The 13079-nt window shown below is 35.2% G+C and overlaps 1 protein-coding gene across 1 annotated transcript; it reads left to right on the top strand.

Annotated features, from left to right (window-relative positions):
- Positions 1-8588: 8588 nt before the first annotated feature.
- Positions 8589-12707, top strand: LOC131630552 (ABC transporter F family member 4-like). The gene is made up of 3 exons (XM_058901332.1): positions 8589-8764; positions 10035-12195; positions 12295-12707. The coding sequence occupies exon 2, from the start codon at positions 10044-10046 to the stop codon at positions 12183-12185; it is 2142 nt and encodes a 713-aa protein (XP_058757315.1). The 5' UTR covers positions 8589-8764; positions 10035-10043; the 3' UTR covers positions 12186-12195; positions 12295-12707.
- The last annotated feature ends 372 nt before the right edge of the window (positions 12708-13079 follow it).

Raw genomic sequence — 13079 nt, 5'->3', positions numbered from 1 at the left:
CTTTATGTCACGGACAACTCTATCAGAAAAGGATGAAAAAGGCGTTCGATAAAAAGGTCCGTCCTCGAACTTACAAAGAAGGTGATATTGTTCTCAAGAAAATACTATTACCTCGACTTGACGCCCGTGGAAAATGGACACCTAACTACGAAGGTCCATATATTGTAAAAACGGTGTTCTCAGGAGGAGCGTTAGTCCTCACTACAATGGACGGAGACGAGCTACCACACCCAATCAATTCTGATGCGGTCAAGAAATATTACGCCTAGCAAAGGCAGGATTATTGGGCATAAGCTGAAGACAGACTACGAAGGATGAGGATTCGTACAATCATCTATTTCTAAGGTCGAAGGATTACCGGGACCCTTGATAACAAAAGAGCCACGGCAGTATTAATATTATTTCCATTTGTCATTTACTTATCTTGCATTTTTGTACACTAGCCGATTCAAGGCAACATCAATAAAAGTTTCTTTTCTTGCATACCGCGTTTTTCTCATTTCAATACCGTTTGCAAAGGTTAAATTATTTTGGTAAACTTTAACTAGGATTTAACATGAGAAACTTACAAACTATCAACACAAAAGCAATAGGATAAAACTGCGAAATCTCCGGAAGGCTACATACGCCCTACGTTGCGATCACTCAGATCTAATATAATTCTCTCACAAAGGATAATATCAATGGATCATTCAAACACAATCCGAGCTAGGATTCACAAAATACTTTAAAAGGGGTTAAGCAAAGACAATGGGTGATAAGGAGATAGGGTGTTGGGGTTATCATACATACTCATACATGTATCATTTGCATGTGTGAACATCCATACACATACATTACATAAACAACAGGGGCATGCGCACGATGCATAAGCATGATGCATGTGCATTTACAAAACAAACTTCTACACAGGTAAACTTGCCCGAACCAAGGTAAGCAACCTAAAGGTGCAGGTAAATTTGCGATAACCCTCGCAAATGATCCTATTGGTGCAGGTGAATTCGCGATAACCCTCGCGAAGGACCCTAATGGTGCAGGTAAATTCGCGATAACCCTCGCGAAGGACCCTAATGGTGCAGGTAAATTTGCGATAACCCTCGCAAAGGACCCTAATGGTGCAGGTAAATTCGTGATAACCCTCGCGAAGGACCCTAATGGTGCAGGTGAATTCGCGATAACCCTCGCGAAGGATCCTAAAGGTGGAGGTAAATTTGCGATAACCCTCGCGAATGACCCTATTGGTGCAGGTGAATTTGCGATAACCCTCGCGAATGATCCTATTGGTGCAGGTGAATTCGCGATAACCCTCGTGAAGGATCCTATTGGTGCAGGTGAATTCGCGATAACCCTCGCGAAGGATCCTATTGGTGCAGGTGAATTCGCGATAACCCTCGCGAAGGATCCTATTAGTGCAGGTGAATTTGCGATAACCCTCGCAAATGACCCTATTGGTGCAGGTGAATTCGCGATAACCCTCGCGAAGGATCCTAAAGGTGGAGGTAAATTTGCGATAACCCTCGCAAATGACCCTATTGGTGCAGGTGAATTTGCGATAACCCTCGCAAATAATCCTATTGGTGCGGGTGAATTCGCGATAACCCTTGCGAAGGATCCTAGTGATGCAGGTAAATTTGCGATAACCCTCGCAAACGATCCTATTGGGGTCCACAAACTACGAAAGCTTACTGGCAATACGGTAAGCTAACCATAACTGACGAAAAGTCCTCGCTATATAAGACTCAGGCTTTAGCAGGACGATCATCTCGCTCACACTCAAACACGAGGTAAATTTAGGGGTCTTCCATTATTTAATAACTCTTCGATCCGAAAAGCGTGAGACCTGCGTATTCTCACGCTATTCAATCCAAGATAATTAAATAGGGGCAGCTGTCATACCCCGAAATTTACCCGATTTAATTTGCATCTGTCTATTTGTTAAGGGCGTTAAAAATTAGGAGCCACAGGGTTTAATATATCTATTATTAAACTCGCTCTCCTATAAAACTCCTGTATAAATTGGTTTGAAATGAAGAGAAGGTGTAAATAGCAGAAATCTCTAAATTCAATTGGCATTTGGATTTTTCTTTCTTTTTGTCTCGTAGAAAAAGCAAGGGGGTGTCTTGCTAGAAATATAAAACAAATTGGGGCCCAATAGACCCATTTGCTTATCTTCATTTAATCATTTATATTATTATTAATCATAACTTATTAATCTTATCAATTCCTAAAATATTAGTTTTTAAAATTAATATTGGGTTATTAAGATTAATTAAGTTCTATTGTTAATATTAATATAATTAATTGGTGCTCACAATATTAACAATTAATTTTATTGTTTTTATTAGTTCATTAGCAAATTAAGATGAATGAATTATTTGGGTCTTTATTGAGTTTTGTCACGCTTTGGGCCAAACAGCAAAGGAAGTTGGGCCATGGATCCAAAGATCGGGTCAGCAAACCGGGTCAGGAGGACCTGCTTCCTGTTCATCCCCTTCCCCCAAATGAAACCCTAGTTTTCCCACCATCTCCTCATGGCCGCCGATGCAACCCCTTCAACAAACAAACCCTAATCTCAAGTGCCCAGGCCCATACGAATTGAATCTAATCTCCAAACTCAATCAAATCTCAGAAAAGGAAATCAAACAATAACGTAAATCAGATCTTAAACAAGCTGAATCAAATATTTTTATTCAATCAAACAATGATTTACAATTTACAACAAAAATCAAATCCGGACTAAATATTGAATCAGATCAAAACCTAAATGAATCGAATCTCTAATTTCCTAAACAATAATCTAACCTAAGGCTATAAAAGAGAATCAAAGAACAGATGAAAAGGGGACGTTTTCTGGAAAAAAAAACCCTTGAGCGCCGCCGCGAGGATTCGTCGTCTTCATACCTGCAAACAGAGAAAGGAGAGGGAGATCAGAGCGAGGGGGAGCTAACACGTTCCTGAATTCAAGAATTTAAGGTAATCGAACATCAAACTTAGCTTAAGGCTCATTCGATTGCATGATTATGTGTATTTATCTGTAAATCTGGGTTCGATTTGGGGTTTTAGGGTTTATGTTCATAGGTTAGGGATGAAGATTTAAGGGTGCTGGGTTTGGATTGAAGGATTCTGGGTTGGGATGTATGAATGTTTGAGTTTACCGGTTGAATATTCAACCGGAAAATGGGTTTTGATGGTGGTGTCTGGGGTTTCACGGTGGACAGAGGGTGAGTTTTATGGTGGCCGGTGGTGGATGTGGTTGGTTTCTGGGTTCTTTTTTTTGTTGTTTGAGGGAAGAGAGAAATGAGAGGGTTTAGAGAGAGGAAGAGAAGAGAGAGAAAAAAAGAGAGAAAAGAGAGGGGAATCGGAGAAGGGGTCTTTTTATAGACATGGACGTTTTACCGGATGGAGACAAGTGGCCTCTCCATGGCCACTCGTTTGTATTGCTGAACATGATTCAGTACATTACACTTACCATACGTTTCAAATCAAACGCGTCTAGGCCGTTAGATTTTAGGAGGTGTCCCCAGATCTGGTTACACACCATGATCTTGCGTTTCTCACCACACAGGATCACCTGGATTCAACATAACTTTGGGCTTGGCCTTGTATTTTTTACACCACCTCAATTTGCTACTCAATAATAAAAACACACCCCCTGCGCATAAGAAAATAATCAATAAAACTAACTAATTTCTATATGATGACTTTGATAATTGTTTAATGTTTTTTTATGTTTTTAATAATTCAATACAATTTTCTCCCCGAACCGACTAAACCCATTAGTCGCATTAGGCGAGAAATAATTTGGATCAATTTAATTAATTTAATTACTCTTATTAATTCTCTCCTCGACCCGACTGAAACTATCAGTCGCTTTAGACGAGAGATAAAATTACACAAATTAAAATACATTTTAATTTGCTGCCCGCGATGATCAATCTATCGATCTGAGCAATCAGCAATGCCCGTAATTCGTTAGCTATACTGACCAAACCTATTGGTCACTGCATCTAACGGTGCCAAATCAAATTAGGGTTGTATGCCAAACCTCAAAATACTTTCATCTTTCAAATCAAATTCAAACTGCGAATAGGCCATTCAAAAAGCCTTTGAACAATTTCAAACCACAAAGTTCAAATCCTAAGGCGTACAACCCTGTGCCCGAACTACGTTGACTCTGATCCTCCATAAGGAGGTACGTAGGCACTTGGTAACAAGGCGAGTCTCCCCCCTAAAAATCTCAATTCAGTTTTAAATCTTAATTTTTGCCTTTTTCAATTCATTAGCCATAAACCTTATCTTTACAATGTTAGCCTTTAGGAAAGGGTTGAGGGTGCCTAACACCTTCCCTCAACCTGATTGTAATAACTTACCCTGAATCTCATGTCTGCGTAGGGTTTCCTATTCGCCCTTCAGAATAGGTGGCGACTCTAAGCCTTCAATTTTAAGGCAGGTTGCTACAACATTAAATATATAATATTTTTTAATATCAAAGTTTTTTTAAAATATGTTGTTAAAAATAATTAAGTGATTTTAAATATTGAGCTATTTATAAAATATAATTTGAGAGAAATAATATAAAATATATATTAAATCGTAATTTTAAATATTGACCTATTTGTAAAATATAATTTGAGAGAAAGAATATAGAATATAAATTAAATCACATTTGTTTGAAAGAGAAAGAATATAAATGATTGAGATAAAAAAATGGAATAATATTTTCATATTTTCATATTTGGTTGATAAAATAACGTCTTAAAATTTTCATATTTTTAATACAACATTTTTAAGAATATCAAAATTTTAAATTGTTACTTACATTAAAAATATAATATTTTTTAATATCAAAGTTTTTTTTAAATATGTTGTTAAAAATAATTAAGTTAAAAATATCAAAATTTTAAATTGTTACTTACATTAAATATATAATATTTTTTAATATAAAAGTTTTTTTTTAATATGTTGTTAAGAATAACTAAGTGATTTTAAATATTCAGCTATTTATAAAATATAATTTGAGAGAAAGAATATAGAATATAAATTAAATCGTGATTTTAAATATGGAGCTATTTATAAAATATAAAAGGAATATAAATGGTTGAGATAAAAAAGAGAAAGAATATAAATGATTGATATAAAAAAGGAAATAATAAAAAATAATAATATAATAAATAAATAAATTAAAAAAATTAAATTGATGAAATAGATTTTTAATTATTATAATTTAATGGTATTTACTAATCAATTAATCAATTTAATAATAATGAATTGTTATGTCAATTTTTTTAGGAGGTGGACGTGGGTTAAAGAAAATGAGTATAAATGATTGAGATAAAAAAGGAAATATAAAATGGGAGTGTAAGTAGTTGAGATAAAAAAGGGAATATAGAATGGCTCCTTGAGAATGATTCACAATTTATTATTACTATAATTTATAATTATAATTAATAATTAATTATGAAATCACATTTATTGGAAAGAGAATAAGTGGTTGACATAAAGAAAAAAGGAATACAAATCAACAGGTTCTTTCCAATAAATGTGGTTTAGATAAAAAAAATTTGCAAATATTAAGTAATTAAGTATTAAGTAAGTATGTTTAGGAAATAAGTTTAGGCGGGAATTGATGGCATTTAGGCGCTTAACATGGTACATAATATTATGTATTAATATATTAAGGATTATCAGGGGCGGTCCTGACATTTTAGAGGCCCTGGACAAATAATAAAATAGATCATAATAAAAATTTGAACAATTAATCAAAACTAGAGTCCACTCATACATAAAGATGGAATGTCCTTTTGAGACTTACTATTATGTTTTTTGCGATTTTTTGTTCATAATACACTAATTTTGCATTTACAGGAAATGAAATACGAGAGAAGGAAATAATTAAGCTATTGAACTAGGAAAAAAATTAATCGAGAAAGGGAAATCTTACTTATTCCCCTAATAGAAACTACGTCTGGGAGGCAAAAAGATTCTACCCGAGATGTGTAAATCTTTCACACGTAACACTCAAGAGTTTAAGTTCCCAACTGCTATCATGATGGTGTATATATATATATATATATATATATATATATATATATATATATATATATATATATATATATATATATATATATATATATATATATATATATATATATATATATATATATATATATATATAAATACGTTTGAAATATGGTACATTAAATACCTGGTTTCTTAAGGGACTGAAACGTTCCTCACCCTTCCATCTCAAGATAACTAGGGGATGGTCGGCATCCAGGGTTATAATATCGAGCCCCCATCTACCTATACAAACGACAATGGCTCGGGGGTAACTGTTATAGGCCGGCCATATAAACCCTGAATGGTTTAAGCTGATCATACCGATCTCGACCTCCAATATGATCATAAAGGCACCACTTCTTCCTGAATCTTCATGATCAGCTAATTTTATCACATTTATGATCTTAAGAGATCTCAGCCGTATAACACATCCAATGATTATCTACAAAAAACGACGGGCAAATAGCTAGTTTGTTATTTTCCCCTCTCTCTCTCACTCTTTATTTATATATATATATATATATATATATATATATATATATATATATATATATATATATATATATATATATATATATATATATATATCCTTTTGAGCGTTAGAGTTTTAACCTTGCAAGTCCCCCAACTCTACCGCATCGGATGCCACGATTTGTCTTTGCCACCGTTCAATTCTTATTTCTGATTCTTGAATGGAATAAAGCAAATAAAGTATAGAAAAATAAGGATTATAATCCAAAGCCCAACCCATATCCATATCAATTTAGAAGAGTTATGTCATATTAAAACCCTAAAAATTACAAACGACATAGTTGCATCGGATTCAATTCGGAATCTAGTCAAAGTTGCATCCAACTCATCTTCTCGAAAAATGCCGCCACAACTTCACCGCAGGCCTCCAAAAATTCTTCCCGTTTTTTATTTACTTTATATCTCATACGTACTTTCCCCTTTCATTTATCACACACAATGATTTGATTCCACTACGATTCCTCAAAATTGCATCGTAGCATAGTAGATATCCTTGATTCTACTATTGTGCGCTAAAATAATGTGATTCGCAACATAGGGAACAATTTTATATAAATTAACAATTAAGTGACTAGTGTCGTGTTATTTGTTAGGGGATTAGTGTAATTGATTGAAAAACTATGCAAGAAATTGTGTACTCATATAAGTTATTTGAAAATATTTAAACTTTATGCATTATTTTTATTTTATATGATTGATTTTTTATCTATATTTGCCAAGATATGAGTTAGTGTATATAAATAAGAGTTTTATTATAAAATGATATAGAATTGATTATGTGGGTTTATCTGAATGAATTATGTTTGGTTCTAGTAAATTAATTTTAATTTAAATTGAATTGAATGTTAATTGAAAAAGTCTAATAAGGAAGAGTGAAAAAAGGAAAAATTTGGTTTTTTTGTCTCCTTAAATCGGAGAAGAAATTAGGGGTGATCAAAGATCCCTAAGTTTTTAATCAAATGTGAAAAGTCTCACACGTTTCAACATGTGCCAAAGGGAAAGGCCAATTAAGCGTCCCAAGGTTAAATTATCATTGGTGGCATTAAATGCCTCGCCCACTTTTCCTCCAAAAAATGCTTCGAGGTTTTCTAGCTAAAATGTGTTACACGGGAAGACATCTGCAAAAGGCGTCTGCGAGACTTACTTAAGTCGAGGGACTCACTTAAGTGTCGCTTGAGGGATTCAACTAAGTTTCATATGATGGACTCACCTAATTCTCGCATGAGGGGCTCAACTAAGTCTTATATACGGGACTCAACTAAGTCTCGCTTGAGGGGTTCAACTAACCCTCATCCCTAAGGGGTGTCTAAAACTTCGAGAGCTAAAGGTAGGGATAAAGTCTCGATGAGGCTCCTTAAGAAGGGTCGAGGACGAGTCAGGGAATAAAGCACTTCGGCCTCTACAAGCCCTCTTGCGTTAAGGAATGTATATTGGTATAAATGAGAAAGATTCTTAAGACGGGGGCGAAGGGTACACGCATAGCCCCTCGACATTCTGATATTGCCTTTTCATTGGTCCGAGCCCCCTACTCTCACTTCGAGCGCCCTTTATCTAGATTTATCACCATAATCCTTAACGCCTCCGCTCATAGTGTGAGAATACGCGTGGAACATGCTTGGGATCAACGAACTTTGAATAAGGATTTGTGAGATTCAATCTTACTTCCTAGATTTTAGTGAATTAACCACTCTATGAGTGGTTGTTGAATTATAGCTAGACCCAATTTCAGACCCCTAGGGCTACAAATACGTCAAAGTTGTGATTTTAAAATTGCGATTTTAATTATGGTTTGATCTTCAATAATGTATATTTATGTTATAGAATGTCAAAGTTAGTCATTCAATTTAAAAAAAAAAAACAAATATAAAGTCATATTTTTAAAAACGGTTTTATTAAATCTATTTTTTAATTAAATATTAAAAAAAAATAAAAATAAAATTCTATAGATAAAAAAAAAGCAAATAAATTTTAAAAAAAATAAAATTATAACCCAAAGCCCAACCCACATCCCCATCTACATCCATTTAGAAGAATCCCATCATATCAAAACCCTAAAAACCACAAAACTCAGAAACAGCCGCTGCATCATCGGAACCAAGTCGGAGTTGCATCCAACTCATCTTCCCGGAAAACGCCGCCAAACCTCGCCGCCGGCCACCACAAACTCTTACAGGTTTTCCTTTTTTATTCACTTTATTTCTCCGATGTTCCTTCCCCTTTTATGTATCGAACGCAAGGAATCGATTCCACCGTGATTCCGCAAAATTGCGTCGCAGCATAGTAGACTACCACGATTCCGTTATTGTATGCTTATAAAATGCGATTAAGATCATAGGGAATAGTTTAATTTTAATCAAGGATTAGGTGAGTTGGGTTTTGTTATTTATTTGGGGATTAGGGTAATTGATTTGAAAAACATCAACTTTATGCTCTGTTTTTATTGATTATGTGGGTTTATCTGAATGAATGAGCTTGTGTTTGGTGTGTTTGGTTATGGGTTGGTAAATTGATTTTAATTAATAGTGATTGAATGTGAAGTGTTTGAATTGAGCAATTAAATTGAGTGAAAAAAAATAATGTTTTGAGCCCAAAGCTATACACATTTTTACTTCAAATTAGAATAGATTTTAGAGATAAAATCAATTCCAATCGATATCGGCAAAAGATGAATGGTCTTGCGTTTGGCATGTTTGGTTCTGCCTTGGTAAATTGATTTTAATTAAAAGGGAATTGTATGTGAAGTGACTTAGGTTTGAATGTGAGCAATTAAATTGTGTGTAAGAATAATGTGTTGAGTCAAAAGCTACAAGTTTGTACTTCAAATTAGAATAAATTCTAGAGATAAAATCAATTCCAATGGATATTGCTAAAATATGATAATATGGGTTTATCTGAATGAATGATCTTGTGTTTGGCATGTTTGGTTCTTTTTCTGCCTTGGCAAATTGATTTTAATTTAGAGTGAATTGTGAATCAAAAGATACAAATTTTTACGTCAAATTAGAATAGAATCTAGAGATAGAATCAATTCCATGTGTATGTGATCGCATGTGGCTCTCCTGAATGTGAAAACAAACTCACAATGATATTTGTTAGAATATTATAAAATGTATATTATAAAATCTTTATGTTAGTTTAAAGTGGCTCTACCGATGTTGAAAACTAACACAATGGTATTTGTTAGTCTTTCAAAATAAAAAACAAACACGCAATGATAGTTGTTAGAATATTAAACGATATATCTTTATATTAGTTTAGAGTATCTCTTAGTATTAGATTTTGTTTTAGTTATTATTATAATGATTTGTTCTTGATTTAGGATTTGGGTTTGGGCTATGTATTGAGTTTCTGGAGTAATTCTATTATCAATACTAATTTTCTTTCATCTTTCACCTAAAACCCTACATCTTCATATTTATAAAATTTTCACTTTTTTCTTTCAGTTTTATACAATGGGAAAGAAAAAGACAGATGATGCAGGTCCATCTACAAAGGCTAAAGCAAGTAGTAAAGATGTTTCTAAGAAGGAAAAACTTTCTGTATCTGCCTTTTTGGCAAGTGCGCAGGAAAAATCTGATAAACCTAAAAAAGCTTCTTCCTCGAATAAGCCGAAGCCGAAACTTGCAGCTTCTACATACACTGATGGTATTGATCTTCCTCCCTCCTCTGATGATGAATCCGAAGAGGAGTTAGAGCAAAAGCATAGACCTGATGTGAAACCACTTGAGGTGTCTATTGCTGAAAAAGAGTTGAAAAAGCGTGAAAAGAAAGATATTTTAGCTGCCCATCAGGCTGAACAGGCAAGGAAAGAAGCTCTTAGGGATGATCATGATGCTTTCACTGTTGTTATTGGAAGTCGGGCTTCGGTGCTTGATGGAGATGATGGTGCTGATGCTAATGTCAAAGATATTACGATAGAAAATTTTTCAGTGTCTGCTCGTGGTAAAGAACTTCTGAAGAATGCATCGGTGAAGATATCTCATGGAAAGCGGTATGGTTTAGTTGGGCCGAATGGAATGGGAAAGTCAACACTTTTGAAGCTTCTTGCTTGGAGGAAGATACCCGTACCTAAGAATATTGATGTCCTTCTGGTTGAGCAGGAGGTAGTTGGTGATGATAAAACAGCGCTTGAAGCCGTCGTTTCAGCTAATGCTGAACTTGTTAAAGTTCGACAAGAAGTTGCTGATCTACAAAATGCAGCTTCTGGTGAAGGTGTGGATAAAGATGATACTAATGAGGATGGGGATGCCGACAAGCTAGCAGAGCTATATGACCAATTACAACTGATGGGGTCTGATGCTGCTGAATCCCAAGCGTCAAAGATTTTAGCCGGTCTGGGTTTTACTAAGGATATGCAGGGTCGTCCTACAAAATCCTTTAGTGGTGGCTGGAGGATGAGAATTTCTTTAGCTCGTGCACTTTTTGTACAGCCCACTTTATTATTGCTCGATGAACCCACTAATCATCTTGACCTGAGGGCTGTTCTCTGGTTGGAAGAGTACTTGTGCCGTTGGAAGAAAACTTTGGTGGTTGTATCACACGACAGAGATTTCCTCAATACTGTATGCTCTGAAATTATTCACCTGCATGATTTCAAACTTCACTTCTATCGTGGAAATTTTGATGCTTTTGAAAGTGGTTATGAGCAGCGTCGTAGAGAGGTGAATAAGAAGTATGAGATTTATGACAAGCAATTGAAAGCAGCTAAAAGGACTGGAAACAAGGCTAATCAAGATAAGGTTAAGGATCGAGCCAAGTTTGCAGCTGCCAAGCAAGCATCGAAAAGCAAAAGTAAGGGAAAGGTTGATGAGGATGAAACCCAGGTAGAGGCACCACACAAATGGAGGGACTACAGTGTGGAGTTCCACTTTCCTGAACCTACTGAGCTCACACCTCCTCTTCTGCAGCTTATTGAAGTGAGCTTCAGCTACCCAAACCGAGCGGATTTCAGACTCTCAAATGTTGATGTTGGAATTGATATGGGGACTCGTGTTGCCATTGTTGGGCCTAATGGAGCTGGAAAATCTACACTGCTAAATCTTTTAGCCGGTGATTTAGATCCAAGCGAAGGTGAAGGTGAAGTTCGAAGGAGTCAGAAGTTAAGGATTGGGAGATATTCCCAACATTTTGTGGACTTACTGACGATGGATGAAACACCTGTTCAGTACCTTCTTCGTCTCCACCCAGACCAGGAGGGACTTAGTAAGCAGGAAGCTGTCCGGGCAAAACTTGGTAAATTTGGGCTACCTAGTCATAACCATCTTACACCCATTGTCAAACTATCAGGAGGGCAGAAATCTCGAGTCGTTTTCACGTCGATATCCATGTCAAGACCTCACATTTTATTGTTGGATGAACCCACAAATCATCTGGATATGCAAAGTATTGATGCATTGGCCGATGCGCTCGATGAATTCACAGGTGGAGTTGTTCTTGTTAGTCACGATTCTAGATTGATATCACGTGTCTGTGATGATGAAGAAAAAAGTCAAATATGGGTTGTTGAGGATGGCACTGTCAGAAGATTCCCTGGAACATTTGATGAGTACAAAGAAGATTTACTGAAGGAGATTAAAGCTGAAGTTGATGATTGAGCTTCCTCTGGTAAGAACAGTTTTACGGCGACAATTTCCAAACGCTTTTCTTTATTATACACTCGTCTCCCCTGTATTTTGCTGATAAAGATGATTGTTCAACCTGCAGATACCAGATTTTGTATCTCTTCTCACTGCTCTTCATCTTCAACTGTACAACTGAGTGTAATTATATGTTCCGGGAAATGCTGCGAATGCTTTTTGTGAGACTTCAGTTTCAAATTTTCCAATAATATATAGGAATGTGTCAGTTCAACTTTTATGACTAAATAAACATTTGTATCATTGCTAAAGTTGTTGTTGTTGATCCATTCAACAAATCTGTTTCATTATGATGTCTTTTGATTCAAAAGTTTAAAGTTATACTTCAACTCAAAATATTTGTAATTTATTTGTGACATTATCTGTGGTGTATCCTTCCCTGACCTTTTCCTCTTTTGAAGCTATTTAAGAAATATGATTGGGGCTACTATTATTATGTACTAGTTGTTGAAGGTGAACATAAGGTTATTAGTTATAAAACATCTTTCTTTTCCATATTGAAGGTTGAGTTTTTAACTGGATGCATTGAATTGAAACTTGTATTCTCATCCTAATTGTTTCCTTCAGATTTTGCTTATGATTAAATGCTTAAGAGAAGACAAAATGGAGAGTGCAAATGTAAAAACTGAAGTGGAAGAAATGAATAATTGGGTTTGGATTGGCGGCGAGTTCATCAAATAGTGGTGACTCACCATGATTCTATCATTTTCCTATCTTAACTCTTTCTATTTTTACCACATCAATCATAATTTACTGCATTATCCTCAGTTATAACATGCAGAACATTGTTTTCAGATTAGAACAGAGGAGAATAATAAACCAGTTATAACATGCAGAACATTGTTTTTCAGA

The sequence above is a fragment of the Vicia villosa genome, unplaced genomic scaffold, assembly GCF_029867415.1.
Source record: "Vicia villosa cultivar HV-30 ecotype Madison, WI unplaced genomic scaffold, Vvil1.0 ctg.000696F_1_1, whole genome shotgun sequence".
Lineage (NCBI taxonomy): Eukaryota > Viridiplantae > Streptophyta > Magnoliopsida > Fabales > Fabaceae > Vicia > Vicia villosa.
Note: the sequence above shows the minus strand (reverse complement) of the source record. Positions and strands in the feature narration are given on the sequence as shown.

Coding starts and splice junctions, on each gene's coding strand:
- LOC131630552 (XM_058901332.1), top strand. CDS start 10,044: ATGGGAAAGAAAAAGACAGATGATGCAGGTCCATCTACAAAGGCTAAA.